Below are 14357 nucleotides of genomic sequence, written 5' to 3' on the forward strand. Positions count from 1 at the left end.
GAGAAAATGGACACAGCCAGAAAAAGAAATAAAATTGAAGATACTGAGGGGGGGTCTTGAGCTGTTCAGAGGCAGGTCAGTGCTAATTCCTTGCCACTAAAGAGACTTGGACACTGGCAGATCTGTTACCCTCGGGGTGATGCACTAGCTCATCCTCTGAGAACTGATCTCACCACAAAGTAACCAAGCAAAAGGCATTTCAAAGGTGAGAGGAGCAGTCCTCTCCAGATTCAAACTAATTTCTGTTTCATCCAAAAGGCTTCTACACATATCTGCACTAGCACCAGAAAGTGCAAGGTACCTTCCCCTGGGCATGGGGCTGCAGAGGTGAGCACACCTTTAAATCACCAACACAATCACCTTCACCAGACCTTGCTGGTCATCTGTGGTCCCACAAAAGTGATGACACAGCTCCCTGTGAGTTCAGCAGTTCAGGACAAGAGGCAGGCAGCTGTTGGCAGCTATGTGTTCCCATGGCCAGGAAATACTGCAGCTGAGTGTATCTCCCAGCACAATTACCTGGGAAAGTCTGCTGAACTTACTTTGAGACAGGTCAGGACAGGACTGACAAAGCCACCAGCTTTTAAATGGAGCCCAAATAACTCCAGGAGGAAGCTCCTTGGCTTGCAGAAAGGCTTCCCCTTGGTCATGGAAACCAGCTAATCCCAAAGCCAGGCCCAAGACACAGTGCTGTGGCTCTCAGGTGAGCAGAGGCTCCACAACAAGCAAAGCCACTGCTCAGGGAGAGTCACCTTCCCTTCCCTTCCCTCCCCTCCCCTCCCTGCTCTCACCCCAAAGTGCATGACCACAACCACGTTGCTGGCAGGAGTTTTGCAGGAGTGCTGATACTATCAGGATCAGTGGCTGTTCCAGCAGGGAAGCAGGAATAACTTGTTTAGCACTTCTAAGGAGCCATGCTGCAGGCTGAGAGCTGGGAGAAAATTCCTGCTTTTCACAGGGGGCCAGAAAGTTTCTCCCATTTTAAGATTCAGCATTGATTTAGGAGAGTGGAAAAAAAAAAAAAAGGTGTTTTATTTTAAAGAGCATCTTCATCCCAATCAAGTGCAATAGAAGAAGTGTTGAATTTATACACAGGACAGCTTTTGCACATGCTTGTTCCATGAATGCAGCTGTTAGCACCAAAAGAGATTGAGGAAAAGGAAAATCCACCAGCCCAGGCAGGGAAAGCTGCATTCCTGTTAGTGCACTGAAATGCACTGCTCCACTCAGAGCTCGAAGAATGCAGCCCAGATTTTTTTTTTCCACAAGATTTTGAAAAGAATAAATCAAAGTAATTACAGCATTGCCCTTACAGAACTGCTTTGCAAAGCTGAAATCAGAGCTTCAAAAGGTTTTTACTAGCAGCCAGCAAATCCAGAGAAGCAGAGATGCCTACTTGGGCAGCTGCACTGGCCCCAAGACGTGCTTCAGGAGCCACTTCCACATGGAAAAATAGCCTGGGTTGAATTAAAGCAGCTTATAAAGTCTATATTTGTATCTGACTTCCCCCCTACACATCTGCACGAAATCAGGATCATGCCTTCCAAAAAGTTCCCTGGCTTCTGGTGCAGCCCCTGCACCCACATTTACATAACATTTATTGTTCAAGCAGCCCAGAGCAGGCACAGGCAGTTCCTCATTCCTGTATTTTGGAGAATGGAAGTATGATTTATTAAATGAAAGGCCACAAGTGGAAGAAAGAGCTGAATGTGGGTGCTTTGACCTTTTAGAAGGTTTAGTGCACCAGGGACTGCTGCCACCCCAGCAGGACAGCACAGAACCACTGGCCAATTTTTCATTAGTGGGGAAATCACTGCTGATCCTGGTTTCATGCAGAGGGTTCAGGAACACAGGCTTCAATTCTGCCATCTAACAGAGATCCCTCTCTCACTGAACCATGGACAGGGTGGATTAAAATAACTCATATTTTTAAAAAAATATTTGAAGTCAACAGCTCTGTTCATGTTCAGAAACTCTACCTAGGAATTGTTCAAAATTAATTTAAAAGCCATTGGGTAGCTCATGTTTGCTGCACAAGTTTTAAAGGACAGATAACAGCACTGGTGACAGTCACTGGCTCAGTGAATGGCACTAAATTTCAGAAAAAAGTGGTTTTAAGTGAACCAAAACCTGTGTTTTCTTCCTCCAACCAACCAGCCAAGAGGAGAGCAACTGTAAGTTACAGAGGACTGAAAACACTCTCTGTGCAGAAACAGTTGGTTATATTTGGTAACTAAAACAATTCTATTAAGCAATTATTCTTCAAAGCACAATTTGACAAGAGAGTCTCTTAAGAGTCCAACATGAGCAGTTTAACCAACAAGAACAAACACTGCTGCTCTTGGGTCACTCAGGTACAATTCCAGCCCAACACAGCCTGGTTCAAGACATGGGCTGAAAAAAAATTAAAATATTTCTTTTTATTGCCATTTTGGCATAAAATGTAAAAGTGGGAGTCTGAAAAATAGATTTTAAATTATATGGATATTCTTTACAGACTGTGGCATAAAAATATAGCAAAAGGTTTGATATGAAGCTCCCTGTGCTGTAGATGCAGATGTTTCATTGCTACTGACCAGTGACAATGAAATTCTCCTTCAGGGTAAACCAACAGGGAAAACAAGATTAAAATCAATTATTTAAACCAAGCCTTACAGATTTAAGCCATGGCTTAAGTCTAACAATGTAAATACATCCACCCTGGCCATAGAGGCCTTCAGCTCTCCCCATCAGCCCATGGATGGTTTCCTTCTGAGGTCAAAACCCAAGGAACACTGCAGGGCAGCACCAGGGACACTGGCCACCTCTCCACGTTGTACCTGTGGTAGGGAAAGAGGACTTCAATCTCCAAGGCTGCCATTCCAACACCTTCACTAGCACTAAATTCACAGGAAACCTAAGGACCTAAGAGACAGAACATGGAAACTTCATCAGGATTTCTAAAGCTGCATTCAGCTCTGCTCTGGAAAAGCTGGATCTAAACAGAAAGTGTATTCAGTTTGTTGAGAGATAATTTTCAAGCACTTTAAAAAGGAGCTCATTTATTACCTTCCCAAAATAAAGGCAGCCATAGGATTCAACAGAAGAAGGGAAAGGGGCCTGAACAAAAATTCTGGATCAGGATATCCTCCAGTTTGAAGGAATGCATATCTGGATTGGAGAATTGAGCCACTCTCATTCCTAAAAATACACTATTCATTGATCATTAGTGGGATGTTTATGCTTTGCATAAAACAAATAAGCCCTGTTATGGTTTGCCATAGATATTTCTCCCTGCTGAAGCCTCTGCAGGTCCCTTCAACCAAGGCAAAGTTCAGCCCCAGCTCCAGAGCATCACTGCAGAAGCCATCAGCACTATGTCCAGGAGCCTCTGGTCAGCCAAAAGCCTCTGCTAGAGGAAGCCAAGAGCTTCTGCAGCCTGAATCTTCCTTTACCCCTGGAGCAGAAGGAATTCTTTGTCCCATGGCATTGGAAGTGCACCATACCATAGCAGCAGCTCACGTGTACCCAGCTCACATCAGCAGAGCACATTCCAGCCACCTTTGTCTGAACATAGAGAGGAAATTGTCATAGTCTTGTGGGATACAGTGTTGACTGGAATGGTTTAAATGTGCTGATTTAGATAAAAAGGTTTTCAATTCTGGAGGGATGTACTATCAGGATATGAGAAGGTTCCCACAGATGTCATTTTGGTCATTCTTTCCACAGCTAACCACAGACTAATGTGTACATGGCAGGAAACACACACAGAAAGGGCTGCAGGAAGTAAATCCTCTCCCATCTCCCAACAGCCAGTGCTGAGCTGGGCATTTATCCCAAAATGGGCTTTGGGTGGGCCTCAATGCCACAGACTCACTCTGTAAATGTCAGACTGAACTTTACTTTGGTGGCCCAGATGCTCCTGTCACAGGGAACACAGAAAGGCAGTCAGTTGGGTGATCTGGGGGAAAAAATAGGCAGTATTTGAAGGGAAGGGTGGTTGGTTTTTTAATTTCACAGAACACTTCCCTGACAAAACATACAGCTGTGAGTTCCTCTCCTTTGTTGCACACAGAATGGTTTCCCTATACCTAAACTAAAAAGGGAACAAGAGAAGATATTGGCTATGTGAAGGAATTGAAAGTAATATTCAAAGTCATCAGGAAAAAAAAAACGAAATTTCCCACTCTACCATGTGTGGCAGCCCTGCCTCAGGGGTGATTAATGAGATGTTTGAGAGCTCATCATCCCAGCCCCTGTGCCCCTCCTGTGCCCACCAGCCCAGGACTTACACGGCCATGCCACCAACAAACTCCTCTGTAGCCTGGCAGTAGATTGTGATGGCAACACGGGCATCTGCATCAAAGGTGAACTCCAGGCTGTACAGCACCTTCTGCTTCCCATTCTCCTCAGTAGGGCTGTCAACATCATCTTTGTACCTGAAAGGCAATGCCACAGGATTAGAACACATCTTATGAGATATCAACAAGATCACTCTGGAAATAGAGACAAGAGTACTCCAGCCTTGGTGCTCCAGGCAGGCAAAGCAGCCTGGGCTTCCACCTTGGGCTTCCCAGATTTCCATTCTTTCCCCTGAGGAAGGTGCTTCCAAGATGTGACTGAAGTTATTGAAGTGAACTAATGCTGGTGGTGAGGGATCTCAGCCAGCCCTACAGTGCCAGGACAGAGGATGACATTCAGGACCTCCCTTTCTTGTCTCAAATGCTGAGGAGAAGAAACATTCTCCTTCCTTTTAAATCTTCACATTAGGCTTAGTATTTGGGCTAAAGAAATCCTGCATGGACTTGAGAAATCTGAAGTGTAATTCTTTTAACTCTGCAATGAAATGGTGAGAGACAGGCAAAAAAACCAAGGTTTCTGTAACACAAAGAACTCCTGAAGCTCAACAAAAGGTACCTCCAGTATCACACAGAAGGTGACATTTAGCTCAGAAAACATCCATATATAAGAACTTCAAACACTTTTAAATGTACAAATGATCAACTAAAACTCTGGTGCTGTGAGGGAGCTCATATGCATTTATTGTATGAACAAAAATTAACACATCCAGCTGCAAACAGACACATGATAACCAATAGAATGAGCTTAGAAGTTATTTCAATTAATGTAAAAGCCTAATTTGGCTACAGGCTCCTGCATAGCTGAATCCCACTGTGTGATCACCACTGCCAGGGTTAATCCTTTCCCCTTCTGCAGGAAAAAGCACAAATCCATTGAAGAAGAGGTCTGAGGCCAGCTCTGGGGCAGTCAGCTGTGGCCAGGGGGACTTAGAGAGTGCCAGGAGTGGCCAGAGAAACCAGCAGATCTTGGAACAAGCAGCCAACACAACACACCACAAGAAAATTACAGAGTGATGGAATATCCTGAGTGGGGAGGGACCCCCAGGGATCACTCAGTCCCACCCCTGGCCCTGCACAGACCCCCCAACAACCCCACCCTGTGCCTGGGCATTGTCCAAGCTCTCCTGGAGCTCTGGCAGCCTCGGGGCTGTGCCCATTCCCTGGGGAGCCTGGGCAGTGCCAGCACCCTCTGGGGATGAACCTTTCCCAAAATCCAGCCTGACCTGCCCTGGCCCAGCTCCAGCCATTCCCTGTCCCTGTCCCAGAGATCAGAGCTGCCCTGGGGAGGAGCTGCAGCCCCCCTGAGCTCTGCCCTCAGTCTCCTCCTCTCCTGAGCTGTCCAAGCCCTCCCTGCCTCAAAGAGCAAAGTGACAGAGAAATGGATGTGATTCACTGGCAGGGCAGCAGCAGATTCTCCATAAATTCAAATCCCATGACCACAGGTACCAGTGTGAGCTCAGGCACTGTGTGGGAATGGTGAGGGCAGCAAGGCTGCCTTGGAGAGGTGTAACAGCACTGACTTGTCACCCAGCTCCAGCCTCACTTGTTCATCAGTAATACCTTAATTGCTATGATGGCTGGGTCACAGCCAAGCAGCTGAACTATTCAGGAAAAGCTTGGCATCCTCTTTATCTTCACAGAATCAGCCTCTCCCCTTGCTAAACAGCCTTGATGAATACACTGTACTGTCAAAAATACCCAGAAATGGGTCAGACATACCTCTACAATTCAATCTAAAACTGTCAAGGGAATCCTTATTTACCAGGTTCACTGACATATAACAACTGCTGCCTAATTAAGAGGGTTCCAGCTTGAATTTTATTTAACAGCACACCGAACAAGAATGAAATATTCAGTTTCAGTAATTTAATACAGAAGGTGCAAAATAAAATTTAAGAGCAGTAGAATCAAATACCCAACAACACATGTACTTGTACTAATGTAACCCCTAACTAATGGCACACACCCACATTCCTGTCTGAAGGGCTTGGAGAGGCTTTTGCCAGAGGTTCACCTAGGTCAGGGCAGCAAATCAAGCTAAAAACACCCAACATGCCAGTATAAAAAAAAAAACAAATCCCAAGAACTGGAGTGTTAACATCTGCAGAAACCTGGACACAATACACAGTACAGAGCAAGAGGGTATTTTCACACAAACTAGTTGCACTGAAAGTGAAAATCATGGCATTGGAGGCTGTAAAGAAGAAACACTGGGCAGAAGGGCAGATTTACCTAAAGAACACAGGAACTATCAACATTTTGTGCTGGACTGACCCAAGAACACAGACAGCAACAATCCACTCACAAGTGTTGTGTGTGTCCAAGACAGCAGCAGCACAAGTCACCTCCTGCTGTGCTGCACTCTGTGGATCTGAGGTTCAGTGAAGGATCCAGGCTATGACAGACCTGGCACTTCTGCCAGAAGCAGCAGGGTGGGAGAACCAGCACCTCTTGCAGGCACAGGCTCCTTCAGCCTCACCTCATGCACAGGTAGGTATTAAATAGAGATGCCCAGCACAGACTGGGATACCTGTGACAGCACCAAGTAACAATGGGGACACCTGGGTGTGGGGCAGCTCACACACAAACACATCCCTGGCACAACCACTGCCTGCTTTGTCTTCTTAGGGAAGTCACAAAAAGCACCTCAGATCATCCTCCTGCTCCCAACCTCACCCTGCAGCTCCCTGCCAGCACTCAGAATGTGCTTCCATCCTTCCAAGGAGATAAGGGGTTAAAGCTAGACTAGATCTGTTGCCCTGGGAAACCACTGAGGGGCCACTGCAGTGCCTGGAGGGAAGGTTTGTGAGGGATGCAGGGAGGAGAGGCTGAGCCTTGCCTGCCTGGAACAGCACCACTGGAGCAGAGGGCAAGGTGCAAGTGCCTAAAAGGTGACAGTCACCGCAAAGCTGTGCCCTCCTGCTGTCACACCCCTGCTGCTGGAGGCACAGAAAATCATTCACAACCTTCAGTACCTGAACAGTACAGAAAGATGCAGAGAGACTATTTACAAGGGCCTGGATTGATAAGGCAAGGGGCAATGGCTTCACACTGACAGAAGGCAGGGTTAGATTAGACATGAGGAAGAAATCCTTCCCAGTGAGGAGGCTGAGTCCCTGGCACAGGGTGCCCAGAGCAGCTGTGGCTGCCCCTGCATCCCTGGCAGCGTCCAAGGCCAGGCTGGGCAGGGCTGGGAGCAGCCTGGGACAGTGGAAGGTGTCCCTGCCATGGCAGGGGTGGAAGGTGATGGGCTTTGAGGTCCCTCCAACACAAACCAGTCTGGGATTCTATGATCTGCCCCAGAGCAAAGAGTGCACAGATGGTAGCTGGCCTAAGGAACAAGCAAAGCCTAACATGGTGCATACTTTGAGAGGCAGAGACAACTCATGTGCCACCTTAATGTGCAGGAATGGTGGGATGTAACATCAGGGAAGTAACAAGACAAAAATCACACATTTTGCATTTCTCTTTCTTTGAAGGAGTCGTGGCAGACAAGGAGGTGGTTCAGGTGCTTCAAGAGCTCATCTGTCTCCACCTGCACTTGAATTTTACAGTGCCCATTTAGCCAAGTCCTACAGACAGTGTCCACGTGGGGTGGTCACAGATGCATGCACAGATTTGGGAACCAGTGACTTTGCTGGGTGTGCCTTTGGGTCATGCACAGAGGTGCATCAGAGCCTTCACAATCACAGGTACAGAGGAAAGAGACTGACCACCTTTGAGAACAAACAGCTGATCCAACATTTTGATGCAAAAGGCAAAGCAGGATGACCAAGGGAGCTGAGGCCACCTGGTCTGACATCACTCCTGGAAAAAACAATGGAAAGGCTGGAGCTTTTTATTGTCTGTTAAAGAATTAAAAGATAAAAATATAATTAACAGCAGCCATGACAGTTTTATAGAACTAGGTTGAGCTGAACCAAATTTATCCTTTGAGGAGATTCAAAAGTCTGACCAACACAGGAGACATGCAGGATAAATGTTAAGTATCCCTTGACTGAGTGCTGTGAGATCTGCACTTACCCAGTGTTTGAGCAGGCAATAAATGAGAATTAGTGACACCTCTGTCAGCACTGACTTCCACAGGGGACAGCATCACCAGACACAGGGGTGTTTGTCTCCTATTTGGGGTTTCTGCAAAGATCTGTCCAGTTTAACACCATCCAGGCTGCAGAGCAGGCAGTCCCAGTCCCTCACCACCTCCAGCACAGGATGAACAGATCCAAGGACCAAGGTCAGCCCCCTGTGCTGCAGAGGGATGAGAAGGGATTTCCTTTCTCTCACTCCCTGCAACTCACCTGTCTCCCCTCAGCCCCCCCATCCACCTCTCTCAGGCCCTTATCAAAACACTCCATGACTATTCTCCATGACACTCCTGATGCTCCACACACATTCCCAAACCACCACAGCTGCTGATTCCTTCAATGCTGTCCAAAGCCCAGAAGCTGAAGCAGAGAAGCTGCCCCAGGGTGCAACAAGAGCCCTTGTCTCCTGAGCTGGTCTTCCTCCTGCAGCTGGAAGTGCCTTCAGGAGAAGAAGGAACAGCCAGTACCAGCACAACAGGTACTGGAGCTCCAAAACAAAGCTTCCAATCCAAGGCCAAATGTGGGACACAAGAAAAATAGAAGAAAGGCTTTCTCTGTTAGTGGTTTACAGCACAGTTCCTGCTACCCTGCTCTGAGGTTCACAGTCTCCTCCTGGCAGAGATCAAACACTCACACGGGACATTGAAGACTCAGAACTTCAACACCAATATCCACAGGTTTATTGTTTATCCTGTAAAAATTCAGGATCTGGCAAAGCTCAGAATTTTGTCTGGTCAGAGCTGAGCAGGAAGGCCAGAGTGGAACATTTCCCTATATTCCTCTATGGCACCTCTCCTGTGAGGACAAGCTGGACAGTTGGTATTGTTCAGTCTGGAGAAGAGAAGGTTCCAGGGAGAACTCAGAGCCCTTCCAGTGCCTAAAGGGGCTCCAGGAGAGCTGGAGAGGGACTTTCAACAGGGGCCTGGACTAACAGGACAAGGGGCAATGGCTTCTCACTGCCAGAGGGCAGGGCTGGATGGGATATTGGGAAGAAATTCTTCCCTGTGAGGGTGGTGAGGCCCTGGCACAGGGTGCCCAGAGCAGCTGTGGCTGCTCCTGAATCCCTGAAATGTCCAAGGCCAGGTTGGACAGGGCATGAAGCAGCCTGAGACAGTGGGTGGAACAAGGTCCCTTCCAAACCAAACCAGTCTGGGATTCTATGAAAAAGCTTATGGGGATGTTACCAGCAGAACATCCACTTAGAACTTTACACCTGGACACTTGGCTCAGTATCACTGTATTTGGTGGAGGATGTGGTAAATTGATCAGCTCTGGAAAGAACGTGCAAACCTCAGCCACTGGTTGTGAATAAGCCAGGCTGGAGAGGGCACAAAGTGTCCTTTACGTGCACAGAGGGAGGAAGACAAAGCCTCTGGGCCAGAAGAGCACAAGACAGAATGTACCCTTGGGGACTGTCAATTAAACCTCATTTTGGGTCTACATCAGTGCAAAATTCAATAAAGTCATGTTGGCAGTGTTGTCGTCAGCACTGACACAGCAGCAGCACAAGAGCCTGTGAGAGCTCATGAGGCAGAAAAAGAACTGCTAGTAGCAAGAATTAGAGGGATGAAATTAGATACTGTCAATGTGCACGGACACTACATTCCAAATAGTCCAGAGCTGCAGCTCTGGGAAATGGGACGTGTGAGCACAGAAAGCAGAATGACAGAACTATATGTACTAAACCACACCAACTGCTCCATTCACAGCCAGGCCTCTCTCAGGGAAAAAGCCATTTCCCATTTGGCTTATGTTCCTTCTCTTTTTTCCTAGAGAAGTATTTCACCCTTATGCTGAAAAACCAAAGAGCTTTCAGAGCAGTTTACCAATGGTCACTTATTTGGAAGCTCCATGAGCTTTGAAACCACAGGTTTTGCTCATTTAAAACAAAACAAAACAAACAAAAAAACCCACATCTGTTTTCACATAAAAACAAACTGAGGATTTTTGGTTATGACTCCAAGTGCTCATGTTACACCAGGCTCTCAGAGCCACCTTGGCTGGGAGCTGCAGCTGGAGCCCTGCCAGAGCTCCAGCCCCAGACACAGAATCCAGAGTGACTCCAGCCAGGATGGTTGGGAAAGGCTCTGCCTGGACATCTGCCCAGAGCTCAGACCCAAACAAAGCACTGAATGCTGGGCCCTGTACCTCAGCCATCTGTTGGAAAGGGGACAGCTGCAGGTCTGAGTGTGAGCCAGTGCTTTAATGCAGCTCTGCTGGTTCAGATCTCAGTGTGGAGCAGTGAGAGCGACCATCCCCATGACTGTCCTTCCCCCATGCATGGCACACAAGCCATCTCAACAAATGCATAACACTGGGACCAATCTTCATCCTGGCAGCAGGAGAAACCTGAGGAAGTTTCACTCAAGACCCATCAGCCTTCCAGGCCCATGACTCGAACCAGAATCAGCTCCCTTCTGGCTTCTCCTTGCACAGGAATGCAGGAAGGAATCTGTCTGTAAAGTTTATTGACCTGACTAATACCTTCCGCTCGTGCTAATGATTTCATGGCTTTGTTTACCACTCCAGTCTGTCCTGCAGAAACAGACACATCACTGGTCCTGTTTGGAAACACAGATTGTTTGGATAAGGAGCATATAAACCACTTGAAAGCTCAAAAGAGAGCACAGAAACCTCTGGACATATCTAGCAACAAGGATCTGGATGTCAGCCATTCTCCAAAAGCTTAGCAGTACAGCTTGGCTGTGGCTGAGAGATCCCTGGGATGAGTTAAATGAAAGGCTCAGGTAAGGCAGTACCTGACAAGTCGGAGAGAATCCTTGCGGATGTTCACCAAACTCCTCAGTGTCTTCACTGGCTCATGTGGAGCTGGAGTTATGTAGGGAAACTGCAACAAAGAGGCAAATCATTCTTCTGTTATTACACTATAAAGGGTAGCAGCATGTTACCTAGCATCCAATTTACCCAAATCAAGAAGCATGTGGCTTTCAGGGTATTCAGTACAGCAGCCACAAGGAACAGCAATAGCAAATTTTATTTACTGATAAATCAAGTGTGTTTCAGGGTGAAAATCCTGCCCTGGCCCAGCAACAGCTCATACTGGAAATGCACACTTTAAGAAAGACCTCATGAAAATGCCCTTTCTCTCAACCCTGAATTCTCAGTCAGGAAAGCCTTGCTCTCCCAAGCTTTTATTTCCACTAAAGAATCCACCTTCAGCTTGAGCAGAAGAAATGCAGCTCTTTCATGTGTATTGCAGCATGCAAGCAGTGATCTGACTGCTAATCAGCATGCTGAAACCCTGGATTACTGGGGGAAACTCTTTTTATTCTGAAACAATGGGGCAAATGTTCTGGAAAAGAAAAGAGACAGGGATAGGGGGCCTCATTCTATTCTACAATCAAGAAATCTTCTCTCACAGATTGTCCTTTAAATAGGGACAATAATGCTTCAGACTGTAATTCTCCTTAGTGGGCACAGGATCTCCAGTGAGAAATGCAAAGGAAACTGCTTATTGTGATGATCACAACCTGTACAGCTGCAAAGCTGCCTGCTGGGCACCAGGGACCACCAACACATTTCCTTAGAAATGAGGCAAAGCCTCCCTTACTCCAAAGCAAGAACTGGGCCCATGTCCAGAAAACAGTGCTGCTGCTCAGTGCTTGAGTGGTTTTTTTTTTCTTTTTCCTTGAAGATTAATCAGAGCTGCCAAAGGGCTTTAACTTTACATAGGCAAACTATATTCCACAACAGCCTCCTTCTCTTAAACCCACTTGGCAAATGTCCCACGGTGTTAATGGGCTCTCACCCACTCCCCTCTGGAGAAATGATGAAACCCAGAGCTGGGATGTCAGCAAGGAAGCCCAGGCTGGGACATGCAGGTGACTGAACGGTGCCAGCTCAGCCCCTGCAGGGAGGGCCCTGTGTGCAGAGTGGCCCAGGGGATGTGGTGGGCACCCCCAGGCCTGCCCAGCACTGACACAACCACAGAGCTCCAGCTCAACCCCCTCCTCCCTAATTCTGTTGCCCAAGTGCATTTCCTGGTTAAACAAAGACTTTCCAGATTCCTCCTTGTCCATCCTGTGACCTGAGTGTGGCTCTAAAATGACCAATGGCACAGCCTGAGGAGAAACTCAGAAAGCAGAACGTGCTTGTAACTGTTCCAACTCCAACTTGCCTCAGTTTCCCTCTTCTGTAAAACCAGGGTGATCCCAAACTGCCACCAAGCATTACAAACATGAATTAATTAATTAATGGTCACAGCTTTTCTGATGAGACATGCAGGTAATTAAATTAAATAATTAATTAAACTAGAACCATGACTTCTAGTTCTCATTTCATGTTTGGAAGCTGCAGAAACAACTAGGAAAATAGTCAACAAAGCAAGCAGCTCTTCCCTTTCCTCTCCAGCACTCAGAAAAGATCTCCAAATGGCTCCTACTCTGTCACCTTTTGGTTCTTTTAAGCAGTTCTGAGATGCAAGAGAAATCCAAAACATAACACTTTGCATAAAATTCCTGTCTTTCCCTCAAAACAACATTATTCCCTTTTCAAGAACAAGCCAACCACTTGAGCAAGTTGCTTTTCACACTCTCACAGACATCTGTGGGCCCAAAATTACATTTATGTTCCAGCTAGGAAAAGAGAAGGAGGGACTTTCTGAGCAGCCCACCTAGGTATAAACCCCACAAAATGTCAAGGTCTGTCTTAACACTGCCCTACACCCAGTCAGGTCACTCAGACACAGCAAACAGCATGTGTTGAGCACAAAACCTGCCCAGGAGCCTTGGGAAGTTCAGGCTCTGCTTCCCAGCCCTCTCTGCAGCAGGTTTTACACTTGTTCAGGCAGGCAGGCAGAATCAGTCCCAAATTCTGTGCTCCTCAGTCCCTGTTTTTCCTCCCCCACCACTAATTCCTTCTGTCCTCAGTGAAAATAAGCCTCCAAGGTGAATTCAGCCTCTCAGGAAAACTCAGTTTGCATCTGAACAGACTGCAATGACATTCCCCAAGCAGTGAGGACCTCTCAGGTCTGTGTCACTCTCCTCTACAAACCCTACCCAAGATTTTCCAAAATAGGCAGGAAACAAAAAAGAGTAAAACAGACAGAACGTAGGAACTTGCCTGAACTGGTCTATTTCCAAGGAAGTTTAAGTCCATGTTCTCACCAAAAAGGTAACCCTCGGGGTGAGGGGTGTCAAACTTCTCACCTCCCATAAAGAAGTGACTTGCAAAGTAGTTTCCTAGAAATAAAAAACACAAGAGAATGAAAAAAAAAACTCTCTAAATGAGTGCTTCCTGGAAAAGTCTGTGCAGTTTTAAATTCACAAGTTTTAAGAGCCACAAGACACAGAAAAGACTTGCTTATTCACCCCTTTGCTGTAGTACTCACCACCAGGGCCAACAGTAGGAGAAAGGAAAAAAACCAAACAAACGAAACAAAAACCTAGAATAAGTATTACAGTGGAGATAATTCCACTTCAACTTGTTTTCCAGAGAAGGAACAGGAAGCAGGAAAAGTCAGCTCTTTCCAATATTGCTCCATTCTGGTCAATTCTTCCTGTTTCCTCCAGTTCCCAGTGTGAAGCCCAGTCCCACAAACACCATGGGCCTGCTCAGAGAGGATGAGGCTTCTCCCACTGCAAAGTTCAGCACAGCCAGAGGTCTCCTGTCACCTTTCATCCCCTCTTTGACTCCCATATCCCACACAAGAACCACTCCAAACCTTTACTGGGAGTGCTGGAGTCTGTACACCCTGATCTGATTCAATGAATAATGCTGACAGTTCTAAATGCAGAAACATGGACGTCAGGGACTGACTAAAGTGAAAGTCAGCTCTGAAAGTTTCACCATGAATTTGTTTCATTCCTCTTTAAGGTGATGCACTACAGTGAAAATTTCAGGACACAAAGTATCTGCAAGGTCCCTGGGATTCTGGAGCATGGAATTGAGTGTAAAATGCACAGAATTAATT

At 46.7% G+C, this 14357-nt stretch overlaps 1 protein-coding gene across 5 annotated transcripts in view; it reads right to left on the reverse strand.

Moving 5' to 3' along the window:
• MGRN1 (mahogunin ring finger 1) overlaps nucleotides 1–14357 on the reverse strand; it is a 50406-nt gene that overhangs the window by 29284 nt on the left and 6765 nt on the right. For all 5 annotated transcript variants that reach the window (XM_054644060.2, XM_054644062.2, XM_054644061.2 and 2 more), the window contains exons 2-4: nucleotides 13508–13626; nucleotides 11185–11273; nucleotides 4272–4418 (exon numbers count right to left, since the gene is read on the reverse strand). In XM_054644060.2, coding sequence (XP_054500035.2) covers nucleotides 4272–4418; nucleotides 11185–11273; nucleotides 13508–13626 — 355 coding nt within the window. The remainder of the gene's footprint in view (nucleotides 1–4271; nucleotides 4419–11184; nucleotides 11274–13507; nucleotides 13627–14357) is intronic.

This window comes from Agelaius phoeniceus, chromosome 16, assembly GCF_051311805.1.
Source record: "Agelaius phoeniceus isolate bAgePho1 chromosome 16, bAgePho1.hap1, whole genome shotgun sequence".
Lineage (NCBI taxonomy): Eukaryota > Metazoa > Chordata > Aves > Passeriformes > Icteridae > Agelaius > Agelaius phoeniceus.